This window comes from Marmota monax, unplaced genomic scaffold (genome assembly GCF_021218885.2).
Source record: "Marmota monax isolate L192 unplaced genomic scaffold, Marmota_monax_Labrador192_F-V1.1 WCK01_AAM20220418_F8-fsc00022, whole genome shotgun sequence".
Lineage (NCBI taxonomy): Eukaryota > Metazoa > Chordata > Mammalia > Rodentia > Sciuridae > Marmota > Marmota monax.
Genome location: NW_026695215.1, coordinates 20,316,870 through 20,331,333, shown reverse-complemented (window position 1 = coordinate 20,331,333; position 14,464 = coordinate 20,316,870). Strand labels below are relative to the sequence as shown.

General features: G+C 43.9%; 1 protein-coding gene across 1 annotated transcript in view; it reads left to right on the top strand.

Moving 5' to 3' along the window:
- Ephb1 (EPH receptor B1) overlaps window positions 1–14,464 on the top strand; it is a 419,708-nt gene that overhangs the window by 321,529 nt on the left and 83,715 nt on the right. The window contains exon 6 of the mRNA XM_046431643.2: window positions 10,453–10,577. Coding sequence (XP_046287599.1) covers window positions 10,453–10,577 — 125 coding nt within the window. The remainder of the gene's footprint in view (window positions 1–10,452; window positions 10,578–14,464) is intronic.

The window sequence follows — 14,464 nt, the reverse complement described above, 5'->3', positions numbered from 1 at the left end:
TATTATACTTCTTTGTCATGGGCCTAAAGTCTTTAGCTGACATTTGGATACGAATTTTATTTCTTTCCTATGGTTATGTTTAACATGAGAGAAAATGTTGGCCAGTCACTCCCATTCCCTCACCCTCAATTCCACCACTCACACCTTCTAGGAATCCACATAATTTAATCTCAGGCCTCAAAGGGACTCCGAAAGACTTCCAGAAGTTTTGGAATGTGTCTTCAAAACCCTACAGGGTCTCTGGAGATGTGAAGTGGATTGGCCTCTGGGTACCAAGCCCCACCTCTGATTCTTCCAGAGCATCTCTGAATTGTTCTGTTCACACTTTATACTTTATCCTTTGGAGAAAGGATTCCATGGCTTAAAACTTAAAGCAAACAACAACAAAAACAGAAAAGAAAGTTTAGAAAACCACTGATGTTAGAGTAACAATTCAACCAAAACATCTCTGTGAGGTGGGATGGACCCAATTCCCAGGGATCCTCACCTACACAGAGGAGTTTCCTGTCTTCACTTCCTTGGAGCCTCCATAGTCAGAAATACTCCATATTCCTGCTGAATCACAGGCTGGCTTCTCCCTCCTACCCCTTCCTCCTGTGCAGTCCTATATCTATGTTTGATAGACCTAAGCCATTTTCTGACCCCTTTTTCTCCTGAGATCTTTACAGAAGAGACCAGCAATTCCAGTAAGAGCAACATTGTTCAACATTTAATCTATGCTGCTAACAAGTGGGAAGAATGTTAAAATTGGGTTTCCTGCCCTCAAGACTTTACTCCATGATGGAGATCAGGGATGAGCGTCTGGAAAGTTAAATCCCAGTGTACTGTGTCCTAAGCTGTGTGAGTATTTGTACTTCTCTGTCATCTCAATGACAAATGATAATACTCAATGATAATTACAAACCATAAGAACTTTGAGTTGGGAGGTGAGAAGGGCCTGGCAAGGCTCAGCCAAGGGCAGGATTCCGATCCACCTGTGGCTTTGAAGGCCAGTGGGATCGTAAAGACAGGCAGACAGAGTGGGTGGTTCTGTGGACAGACATTGCAAAAGCTGAACTCTCTTGGAACACAGTGAGTAGAGCAGTTAGATAAAAGCAGCACGTTCCTGAGCCGGCCACATAGTCAGTGCCTGCCACATTTTTACATACCAAAGAGAGAGTTGGAACTTTTTCCAGTGGGGATCCACTGAAGGTGTTTGAGCACCAGAGTAATGTGGGTAAAATCTATAGGTTTAGAAAGACTAACATGGCTACAGTGTAGTTTGAAGTGAAGAAGTCCAGGGGTAGACAAGAGAGCTGGGATAGAAAGGTGAGGTTTAAGGAGATCCAGGTGACAAGATCTTTGGGTGGGCCATGACATGTCTCTTCCTCTGAGTCACCAGAGCTCCTTATCCTTAAGAATGAGGCACCTATCATTTACTTTCCAGATTACTTCTCAGGCAAACCAGGTCATCTTGAGATGTCACAGGGAATACCAGCCTCTTGTGGAACACGTGCCCATCACTTCAGCCTCTAGAGAGAGGGTCCAGCTCTTTCTTGGCCTCCCTGTCTCCAAGCCTGTTCTTACCCATCATCTCCACCCTATCTTGGTCAACATATTTATTTATCCCCTTTAAGGTATTTATTAAATAAATACCCACGGCTGTCGCTGGATTGTGTTTTTATAGCACCTTGGGGAACTGTGCTCAGGGGCTGATTTGCATATTCGAACAGTGGTGGACCCAGAAGGAGAGAGTTTGGAGCCATTGCTGAGTGGCTGCCTGACAGGTGGGATCTTGTGGGAAGGAGCAATAGACCACACAGGGGCCTATGAAAAATTCATAACATAAGGATTAATATTCCTGCTTTGTAGCTGAAGAATTTGAGATCCAAAGAAATTAAGGGTTTGGGTTAACCTTAGCCCAAGGTCAAACAGTGAGCCACAGGTGGCAGAGTCAGAATAGGAACACAGCATCCATGAGGCTCTGAACATAACCCTTCTTCACTTTTGCTAATGCCAACTGCGCCGAGCTGGGGTCCTAGCTCCTCACTATTCCTTGCCTCACCTGTTCTCCTCAGAACTGTAGTCCATGGTGTAGATTGCATGTGGTAAGTCCAAGAAAGATTTGGCTAGGAAATGCTATTTTAGATAGAAGAGCAGGAGTTGGTATTTCCACTATGATCTAGAAATCCCAATCCGAGGTATATCCCTAAGTGAAGAGCAAACATAATGTCCACGTAGAAACTTCTGGATGAATGCTCACAGAAGCATTATTCTTAATATCCAAGATATGGAAACAACCCAAATGGGCATTTGTTCTGGAAAATGCAGATGTCCATGGTGGGTAAAAACAGTTACTAACCCTCAGATATACATGGCTCAGGCTGCGGCAGTGGTGTCATTCTGTAGGGTCATTATGAAGACCCCCCTATATGAAATGGTCAGGAAAGTGACCCCACCCTGCCCACCATGAATTATGCTTCTCTGTAAGGATCTCCTTGGAAATTCTGAATATGCAAGGCCCTCAGACTAGAGAGACTATGACCTTCCAGGAGACTTGCTATGACTTTTGCCTAAGTTAGAAGAAACTCAGCTGTGTCCGCACCTCTTCCAGCCACGAGAGATGGACTCAGAGGAAGGCTGTCCCACCAGCAGAAGGATCACTGTTTTCCCTTTTAGATAAGGTTTGCTGAATCCCCAAATCCAAGCCTCACACTTTTATAACCTCTTTAAATATTTCACTCTAACAGAACAACTTCATCGTGAATTATATTTGGGTTTTGCTATTATTTTTCTTTCACACTTCTTAGAAATACTTTTGATATCTTAATAAAACAATGCATTAGGCTCACATAATTTATTAAATCTCCAAATGGATTAGGGCTAAAACTGTTGAAAGAATTATTTTGACCCAAAAATCAATTAAGAGATTATGAAGTACTTTCTAATAAGCAAAGATAATGCATTAGAACTTAGTGATTGTCCTAGGGAAAAAAAAAACTATTAACTCATTCTCACATTTTGGAATCTGAGATGCTTAATGGTTGGGGGGAAATACCCCTATTAAATAAGGAAAACAAAATGAATAAGAAGAAAACTTTGAACTTGACTGAGTCTATAACTAAATGAAAGGGTCCAGAAATGTATGGCCCATGGGAACCTGAGGTAGGATATAGCAAGGCATCTGTCCCTCGGGACTCCAGGGTCCAAATTTGGAGCTTCTACCTTCTGAGACAGAGTCATGTCACCATCCCAGACCCAGCTTGGGTGTCAAGGTTTGAAGTCCCCATGACCCCCTTCAGAGTCCTTCTTATGCATGGTGGGCTGGCTGGTGGCCTGCCAGGCCCCATCACTGATGCTACTGATCATGACGAGTGACCCGTGACTAATTTGAGTTGACAGTTGTTCCATGTCATCCCTGAGATCTTTCCAGACTAATAGCTGGGACCATTCTGGCTCTGTAGTTTATCCATATCTCACTTGTCGGTTCAGGTAAGAACATTCTGGGCACTCCCTCTGCTATTTGTGATATGCTACCTTGGATCTGTCTGCTTCTAAAGCAGTTTGGGAGTAAGATCTCTCCAAAGTCTTTGTGCACAAAAACAGAGCCAAATGACCTCCACCACCCAGCCTGACCTTATTTCCTCTCCATCCCTGATCTCCTTGACCAATGATGTTTTAATTTAATTTCTGCTTCTGACATGTTTAAAGTGCCTCTTACTATTGGCTGTGGACTCTCTTAGTAAACACTCCTGGCTCTGTCTTTGTTTGAACCCAGGATGATTTTTTTCCTTGGGGACTGAGAGACAAATGCTTCTCTGGGTCCTGGTTTCCTCTTGAGTCAGTATCTCCATCTTTCTAAGAGGGGCAGGGCACTTGTGATTCCATTTGGATGCACCTCCTTTTTAGGTCAAATATCTTTATTAAGCCTTCAGCACCTTCTTTCCAAATAGGTCCTAGACTAATTCTTCTAATGCTTTCTTCTTATCTTTTCCTATTTGTTTTTTTTTTCTTTGTGAATTCTTCATTTTCATTTCTTCTTCTTGGTAGAATGTTTAATTTTTTCAGAAGATTTGTGTGTGATTTCAGCCATCCAATGAAACTACTCCTTCATCTGAGGATTGTGGGGAAGAGAGGACGGTCCAGAACTGACTGTGGGAATCAGTGTATTGGGGGGGGGGGGATCCCGGGGGGAGTGCCTCTTTGAATTAATTTCCTCCCTCTTTCATCTACCTTAGTTTTGCTAGAAGTTGGTGTTCTAGTGAACACCTGAGCTCATTTTTATTATTTTCTGTTTTGTCTGAAGGTTTCATAGCACATAAAACATCAGATCTAACGGTGGCATTTGCCCTTGAAGAAGGAAAAACCAAATTCATCACTGTGGGTGATTGCTGATGGCGTAGCACCGAACGTGAGCGGCCCCTCATTTCCAGGGAGGAAAAGAAATACTTTCTTGCTTTCTGCCATGTGCTCAATCCCATGGCAAACAAATTTTAAGACATTTAGAGTGACCTGTGTGAGGACACACAGCCTTCCACAGGGACTGTAACCATCGTGTTAGCTCCATAAATCCCAGAGATGCAGACAGGGATGACCATCGCACTCCGGCAACTTCTCCTGGATCCACGCACCGCTAATTGGCTGCGGGGTGGTCCAGACCATCTGTAGAAGCAGGGGTGTTCCTCTCAATGGATTGCGGCTACTGATTGCCTCTGGACCCCTCTCCCCCATGATTGCCTCTTTATAGTCTGACCCCCACTAGACTTCAAGGACCTGGAAGGCCAAGCTGTGCCTCTCTTACTTGTCCTTCTGTCCCCACTGATTAGAGCAGGTCTGACATGGCATTTGGCATTTCCATGATGGCTTTCTGGGGAATGGAGGTGAGGAGAAGAACCATGCCCAGGAAAATTCTCAGGTTTGATCTTTCCAATTTTTAAAATGTGATATTTCAGCTCTCCAGGAACAGGAATCCTGAAAACCTGCAAGGCCATGCCATGATTGGCAACCTGTAAGATGTGCTTCTATGTAGACCTGCAAGGCAGCCCGGATGGTGGTGTGCAACGGGCAAGAGCACTGTCATCAGGAGAATTTTGTACACTCCCATCTTGGTGCCCACTGGAATCCCCACATGATCTGGACTGACTCCAGGAAACCTTGGTCCTCTCCCATGCCCAGTGCATACGGGTCTTGGAAAGATGCTCATGGGCCATCGACGTGGTTAACCATGGAGCCTGTCGCTAAGTCTGGGCTCAGGTCCTAGTTTCATTTTACCTGGCTTAGCATCAGCCTTTAACATTTTGTCCTCCCAGGGACACTTATTTCTCTGTGTTTCTAGGAAATCACCCTCCCCTAGCTTTTCTTCTTTCTTATTGGCCTTTCTCAACACCTCCCTTTTTAAAAATTTTTATTTGTTCTTTTTAGATATACATGACAGTAGAGTATATTTTGACACGTCAAACACCCATGGAGTATAACTTCCCAATTTTTTGGTTGTTCATGATGTAGAGTTACACTGCTCATGTGTTCATATGCGAACATAGCAAAGTTATGTCCAATTCATTCTACTGTCTTTCCTATTCCCATTCCGCTCCCTTCCTTTTATTCCCCTTTGTCTTATCCCGTTAATTTCTATTCTTCCCTCCCCTGTTTATTTTTTTGTTAGCAGCTGCATATTAGAGAGGACATTTGGCCTTTGGTCTTTTGAGATCAGCTTTTTTTCACTTAGCATGATAGTTTCCAGTTCCATCCATTTAATAACAAATGCCATAATTTCATTCTTCTTTATGGCTGAGTAATATTCCATTGTGTATACATACCACATTTTCTTTATCCATTCATCTGTTGAAAGGCACCTAGGTTGGTTTCATAGTTTAGCTATTGTGAATTAAGCTGCTATAAACATTGATGTGGCAGCATCACTGTAATATGCTGATCTTAAACTGAGGAGTGGATAACTGGGTCAAATGGTGGTTCCATTCCAAGTTTTCTGAGGAATTTCCGTACTGCTTTCCAGAGTGGTTGCACCAATTTGCAGTCCCACCAGGCAATGATGAGTGTGCCTTTTTCCCCACATCCTTGCCACACTTATTGTTACTAGTATTCTTGAAATTGTCTCAGGCCCCTTTGCTGTTTTCTTCTATCTCATGCATCTCAGAGCATCTTAGAGCATTCCACTTGCTCTCTTTGTGGTCTGTCAATACTATTGCTTTTGGTATCTTTGACATAATGATGGCTCCAAATCTCTGTCTCCAGTCTGGACCTTACTCCTACTCAACATCTTCCCAGAGACACATGGACAGCTCAAACCCATGGGTCCAATGAGGTGCACCTGCTCTTTCCTCCAAACTGCTTCTATGAGTGTTTTCCCTTCCTAATTAAAGGCAGCCCTATTGTTCTAGTTGTTCAAAACAGAAGCCATGCAGTCATTTGGACTCTTCCATTTCTTTCGCATCCCATATTGATGGAGATAGTCTAAATACTAATGCTTCTTAAATTATAGTTAGAGTTACATCGCAATAACCATCATATATTGAAAATGTCATAAAAGTGCATCTATCAAACATAACCTACTGAACATACACGGTTTTATCCAGCCTGAATTAAATGTACTCAGAACATTGACATCAGCCTGTAGTTGAGCAAATCATCTAGCCCAAGGAAATATTTTATTTTGTTATTGTTTTGGTCTCAACCATAATTTAATTAATTTATTTATTTTTAAAAATTTGTTCTTTTTGTATATATATGACATTAGGGTGTATTTTGACATTATACTTGCATGGAGCATAACTTATTCTAATTAGGATCCCATTATCGTTGTCTGTGATGAGGATTTCCACTGGGTCGCGTATTCACCTATGAACATAGGAAAGTTCTGTCCAATTCATTTTACTGCAAAAGTCTATTTTATAATAAAGTATTGAATATTTCATAATTTATTACATTTAGTGAATACCTGTAATCCAAAAAATACTAGCAACGTAGTGCACCATGGGATATGGGGTTGCTTACCCTCAAGTTTGCACAGCTGACTGGTAGCTGTGGCTCGCAGCCCCTGCCAGCATTGAGGGAATATTGTACGCCCCATTACGAGGCTGGGAAAAGAGCAAAATTCAAAATTAGAGGTGCGGGTTCTACTGAACACATATCACTTTTGCAGAATGATGAAGTCAAAAAAAATCTAAGTGTCCTTAAGTCTGGCTATCCAGGGTCCAACCACCTACCTCCATTGCTCAGCGTCTGTCCAAGTAACCACAGTCTCTCCCAGCCATGGCTCTAGGATGAATGGCAGGTCCTCCTGATTTTACATGGCCCTGCAATCTACTTGCCATACAACAGAAGGTGACACAACGAGCACACATGCCATGCTGTGTCACTGGGCAGGGACACCCTCCTGTGGCTCCTGTTCACTCAGAGTAGAAGCCAAAGGGGTCCAAAAGCCATTGGGTCTCCTCTCTGCTTCAGTCCCACTGGCTCTTCAATGCTCCCAGGTCAGACCCTCTGCTCGGCTGTTCCCTCTTAAGAGATCCTCATGCCTCCCTCCCTCGCCTCCTCTACCCTGCGCTCCTGCAGCTGCTTCCCAGGGAGGCTCTCGCTGCCCACACACTTCCCACACTGCAGCAGGCAGTCTCAGTCCCTCCTTCTGCCCCTTTCCCTGTTGTCTGTACCATCTTTTAACATTCCTTGTGATTTATTTATTACTTCTAGTCTCTGAATCTCTTCATTGAAAAGTAAGCTCTAGAATGGGTGCAGTGGTGCCCACCTGGAATCCCAGCAGCCTGGGAGTCTGAGGCAGGAGGATCACAAGTCCAAAGCCAGCCTCAGCAATTTAGTGAGGACCTAAGCCATTTAGCAAGACCATATCTCAAAATAAAAAAATAAAAAGGGCTGGGAATGTGGCTAAGTAGTTAAGCGTCCCTTAACCACTGAGTATCAAAAAGAAAAAAAAAAAAGAAAAAAAGAAAGTTCTAAGAAAGTAAGAAATTGTATTTTCCTACTATGATCTCTCTGGAATCTAGAATGGCGCCTGGCATGTGATAAATGCTCAAGAACTATTTAAAGAATTAAGCTTGGCCATACTATCAAGTTGGAAGGAAGAGAAAATGTGTCTCTGGTGAATGAATCAGGATCAAAAATTGTTTCAACTTTCTAAATTAATAGGCCAAATTTAACATCATGAAGGGTAAAGAGATACAGGTAAATCCCCAGAGCTGAAAACCAACCCTACAAACAAAAGATGAGAACATACCAGAGGGAAACTTAAAGTTCACTTGTGAACTGTGGCTTCAGAATTGAACAGCAGGGACATGTTTTTGATCCAAAGGTGAATGGTCACATAGCAGATGTATAGTACATGGGTCCTGGTGGTATGTGTTTTACCCTGTCTTTGTAGCTCAAACAGTGAGGAGAGAATTGGGTTCATCTCTGGGTCTCACACCTAAGGCAAGATTTAAATAACCTGGATCCCATTTGTAAAGGATCTACCTTGGGTAGCATGTCCTTTTCATGGAGGGAAAAAAATGTTTCTAGTACCTGGTTATTCTTTTCAGGGAAAAAAAAACCCTCAGGGATGATCTAACTAGTTCCTATAGATATTTGACAAGCCAGTCTGTGGAAGAAGGAACATGCTGTATTACCTTGGTTGGCAGAGCTGAGACCAGTGGGAAGAAGATAAATTTCAGATAAGGATAAGGCAGGTATGTAAATTGGTGAGAGTTAGAGAAGTCTAGAGCAACAGCTCCCGGAGGCAGCCAAGGTTTCCATCCCTGGGTACACAGCAGGCGCTTGGCAGCAAATATTTGACAGGGAAATTGTAGGGGGATTCAAGACAACATGAATTCGGGTCCTGCAGGAGTCAGACAGCAAGAAGAGTTTAGACATGCAAGAGGTTTATTGGGGGACATGTGACAGGAGCCAGAGGGGGGTGGGAGCATCATCAGGCCACAGTGAAGGTCCGATCCCCTGAAGTAGAGCGGGAAGAAATGGGGATTGGGTGGGGAGAAGCTTACACTGCGGTGCTACTCCTAGGAAGCATTGGAAAGGTCTACGGAGAGTTCTTGAACCACAGTTGCCCTATAGAAGCGTCCCATATCTTGCAGAGAAGGGCCTGCTACCCTCAGTCACTGGCTGAGGGCGGCCTGTGGGAAGCAGACCTCTGTATGAATGTGGTGATAGATTTCAGAGAACTGCACTTACAGGCACTTATACCCCTGGGGGTAGGAGCTCTTGAAAGGCGTATTTTCTTGGCACACATGCCCTCTCTATTGAGAGTTGAGCAAACTGACTTTCACAGTCCCAGATGACCCTCTGCTTCCAAGGCCTCATCCCATCGCTTCTTGCTCCTGCCTGGGAGCACCTCCAGAACACACGATCTGTGTCCCCTCCCCCAGCCCAGGCTGTGCATACAGTTGGCACACACGGAGGGTCCAAGAAGTGGAGACGGCTACATGCAGCCTCCCTGTGATCCACTAGCTGTGCCCTGTAATTGCAGGTCTTAGAGGGAATCTATTAACTTAAATTGAGGATAGTAAATGTCACTCAGCCACAGTCCCTAGAGAAACCCTTGTACAGTGGAGTTTGAGTGAGAAAACGACCTTCATCACTGCAAAAGTGCCAGGACTAAAGGGAACAGCCCCTGAGCAGAGCACAGACTGAAGCTCCATCCATTACTCGCCTCTTCCCCTAGAAAGACAGCCCTCGTTTATCATTTCCAGACTGTTTTCATTTTACTTACACCGTGTGGGAAATGTTGAATTGGGCAATAAATGTTATTTCTAAACAGAGATTTTTCTAATCAACTTTGCAGATTTTGGAATTATGATCTTGTTTCCAAATGTTTGGTTTGTGGATTGTTTCTTCATTTGTATTCGTGAGCTCCTGATTGCAAATGTCCTCATTCAGAAAACTCTTGACAGTACCTCTGTTGTTGGTCCATGTTTGTGTCTTCTTAAAGGATGGCTCTTCACTTCCTTTGGAAATAACAGTACAATCGTACATGCAATACCAGAAAAAAAATATATTGGCTGGAATGTTCTTTCTGTTGCACAGTAATTCTGTACTGACCAGTTCTACTTTCTCGATATCCTCTCTTGCCCCCAGGATCTCCTCTGCAACTGCTCAACCCATTATTTCAAGACCAAGGTTGCTTCAACACCTTCTGCTCAAAAACATTCCATCGTTTCTCGTTTCCTTCTGTCTTTTCCTCTCACTCCTCCAACCCTCTCTCGTTTGGGACTAGCCTTTGTTCTCTCTGCCATGAAAATCCCACATCCATTCCAGTCCCTGCCCACCCATGCTTTCCTCTGCTAAGTGATCACCTGACTCTCCTCCATCATCCTAATCTATCCACAGGACCAGCTCAGCTGATGGGAAAGAAAAAGAAGAGTTCAAACCCAATGACTGACCCCTGAAAGACGGCACTTCTCCTGTTATCAAGCCTATGTTCAGCTCCCCTGTCTCTTCCTCTCTCCACAGCCCCCTCCACTGTTCCCATCATGCACCAGGTCAGTGCCACCATGAGGAGCATCACCTTGTCATGGCCACAGCCGGAGCAGCCCAATGGCATCATCCTGGACTATGAGATCCGGTACTACGAGAAGGTAAGCCAGCCCTGCATGCAGGCCTGCAGGATCAGGGCCAGCCACTGTTCCATGGGTGGTGTCTGGCTGAGGGCACCGGAACAAGGCTGGAGGGGGTCTGAAGGGAGGGAGGAATATGGTGACTGAGGTCAGAAGTTAGTCAGATCTGCCCTGGCAAAGCCTCTGAAGCCCAGGCCATCTCCACCGACTAAATAGAGACCACACTGCAGTCTGGGCTGTTATCTGGGCTGGATAGGGCAGGACCAGACCCTCTTCCAATCACATGTTCACTTCCAATCATGTGATCTGAAGCATGCTGCAAAACAGTCCCATTATCTGAACCTTCAGAGGATAATTGGTTTTGTAGAGCTCTGGTTGCCAAAGTTTTTGATGATTTGCCTCTAATATAAGTTTGTCTATTTATAAATTCTCTGCCTATGCCAGTGCATTAATATATGTGTAGAGGTATAAAAACCTTTAAAAGGATGAGATTAAAGTTAAAAGAAATAGAAAGTTATGTGTTCTTTTCCTCAACCGCTCTTTAGCACCTGCTGCTAGAGCTACAGCAGAGCATGGTGCTGCCAAGGAATGGGGCCCGGTGGGTGGGGTGACCTGAGGGTTGGTCCCTGACTGATGGGCTTCCCTTTCAGCCTGGTGAACTGCAGCAGGTGCAGAGCTCGCAGGAGACCACAGTGCCTTCTCCACCAGCTCAACCCAATACTTGTCAAACACCAGATTCATTCATTTTTTTTGTTGTTGTCGTTCAAGAAATGTTTATTGATTACCTACTCTATTTGACAGGTACTATCCTAAAATAGATTAGTGATCAAATTCGATTAGTGGACAAAGGTTCTGGCCCTCAAGGGGATTCCTTTTCAATAAAGGTAGACAGAAAATGAACAATGAGCATGAGTAGTATAAAAGAAAAACGTTAGGGCAGGGTAAATGGGATCAGGAAGGTCAGGCTTGGGAGAGGAGTAGATTACAGAGGTAAATAGAAGGGTAAAGGGAGGTCTCTTGGAGAAAATAAGATCTGAGTGAAGATCTGAAGAAAATAAGGTTGTTGTAAAGCAGTTATCTAGGAGAGGAAGAGGCAGTAGATTGTGCAAAGGTCCTGAGGCAATATTATGCCTGGTGATTCACTGAGCAGGAAAGAAACCAGCATTCCCAGAATGAGGTAAGCAATGGGGAATTAGGACATATGAGGGAGTTTACCAGGGGATGTAATCTTGTTCATCCTTAGATAATTGAGTGATCTGGGGAGATATAGCAAGCAGGTTTAGGAGCAGAAGAAGAAGAAGAAGATCTGCCTTACATTCTGAACATTATTCAGACTGCCCCCATGGAAATAGAACTGCTAAATTTATAACCATCTATACGGAAGATGAATCCAACAAGTTGGATTTGGGGTGTGGGACTGTTTTGGCTGAGCTACTGAAAGGATGTAGCCACCACTGACTGAGAGGGGAAGGGCTGTGGATAGAGCATATTGGGGGTGAAAAAAGGAACTGGAAGTTCAGCTCTGCTCTAAATTACCAGTAAGAGAGCCGAGTAGACAGTGGAATAGGTAGTTAGTTACCTGTACCTCTCTGGAGTTTAAGGTGGGGACCAGGATGAAGAGGTCCATTTGGGATGTCAGAGTGGATGACATGAAAGCCCTGAGTCTGGATGGGTGGTTCAATGATAAGAAGAGGATCAAGGGGGGGCTGGGGTTGTGGCCCAGAGATAGAGCACTCACCTGGCATGCGTGAGGCACTGGCTTCGATCCTCAGCACCACATAAAAATAAAATAAAGGTATTGTGTCCACCTATAACTAAAAACAAATAAATAGATATTTAAAAAAAGAAGAGGATCAAGGGCAGAGACTAACACCACTGCCTATGGTCACCATGTTGAATAGGAGACTGCACCAGCTTCCAGTGTCCTTCACAACCAACCAGCCGTGCGGCGATGGACACGTTCCTTAACCATTCTAGATCATGGTTTGCATGTAGTGCGATGACTTACCTCCTGAAAGTGGGGGTCCAGTGGATCACCAAGCTAGTCTGCGAGAAGGTGTACCACCCTTTCATCAGTAGAGTTAAGCTTGCAAGCAAGACGGAGGTGTTAGACAGTTCTGCTCTCTTTAGGGAATATGGGATTGTTTTATGCAAATAATTCAGTGAATTGGGGCTAATTTAAACCATCTGGACTCATAAGCACCCATTATGTATCATCTACTGTAATTGGGGGGGGCTCTTATTTGCTCAATAGTTTTTGATAGTTAATAAAATAAATGTTGACTCACCAATACATGTTGGACCAATCCGTTTGAACCTGTTAATCGCATGAACCAGCTGTTCCTATGAATGTGGACCCAACAGTTCCAGAGTGCACGGTCTGTGGCATGATGTCAGAGTCACTGGCAAGGACCACCCGTCCTCCTTACCCCACACACGAACTTGCAGCCCTATTGAAGGAACAGCTCAGCTCAAAATAATAATAATAATAATAATAATAATAATAATATTTTCCCTAATGTGCACCAATTGAGTGTCAGGGGTTTTATGAGCAGTGTCTTTCCTCTCATACCCCAGGGCAATAAGGGTTAGTATAATTGCTACAAGTAAAGAAACAGATGCATAAAGAAGTTCATAAAACACAACAACAATCTTGTTCACAGTCACAGAGCTGGAAAGCAAGAGGGAGTCCTTGGTCCTCAGCAGGTGACAATATTGGGAAGGAGCTGAATGTACTGGAGACCATCTACACCTCCTCCTCCTCCACCTTCCTCCTTCTCTTCCTCCTTCTAACATGCTGTACCCAGGGCAGTCCCTTCCATAGGCAGCTAGGACAGGGTAAAGGGCTTAATGACAGGCCTAGGATCAAAGCCACGAGGCTCATGCCTGGGTGCCTTGGCCTTGTGCTCCCCAACCCAGCCCAACCCAAGCTCCTCCGCTGCCTTTCCCTTTATAGTTTAAACCTCCTCCCTTGAAAGATAGCAGTTAACCTCGACTTCTTATGCCACAAGAGAAACGTACTCTCCCATTTTAAGCTAGTTCCTTGCTTCTCATTAATTTATACCAATTATTAACAGACACACACATAGCAACTCAATGCCCGAGGCAACTTGCACATCTCAATGAAGCATATTATTGTCCTCACCCCAGAGGATAGAGAGATTTCATTGGGAATGCAGGAGATTCTCTGCCCAAGCATTGGTTACCGTTCAGTATCTTACTGAAGACCTCCCACTTATAAAAGTGCCCCACTATGAAATCCATTATGTTGCCCTGACCATTTCCGATATGACTAAATCAAAAGACATTAGCCTGTGAGGGCATTTTGACATAATAACCGCAATGATAATTCATCATATATTGAGTACCTATTATGCTCCAGACATACGCAGAGATATTATTCCTGATCCTTAAAAGAAAAAAAAAAGAAATATACTCAAAAACCAGATAATAACCAATTTCTAGATGATGAGACTAAGTCACAGAAAGGTTAAACAACTTAGCCATGACCACACAGGTCACAGCTAGGAAGTCACAAAACCAGAACTGTAGACATTTTTATTAGATTTCAAAGACAGAAACTTCCGACTGAGCCTTTGATGCCAAGTGTCTTTAAATTAGTGAAGCCCCTGAAATAAGAGATGGTGTCTTACTATTAAATACAAATACTTGGAATCAGATATACCTGTCTGCTCTACATGATCCTGGAATATTGAATACAATCTTTAGGAAATGTAAACACAAGTAGAATTCAGCCCAGTAGACTCCTGGATTCATCCCAAAGAAGAGACACTCATCCTCCCTCCATCCTATGCCACTTCTTCTCCCCCGACGGATGTTATGTCCCCTTCATCTAAACCAGGAGGCATTGGAGCAAGAGCGTGCTCATAGCTAATGTCATTAGAAGG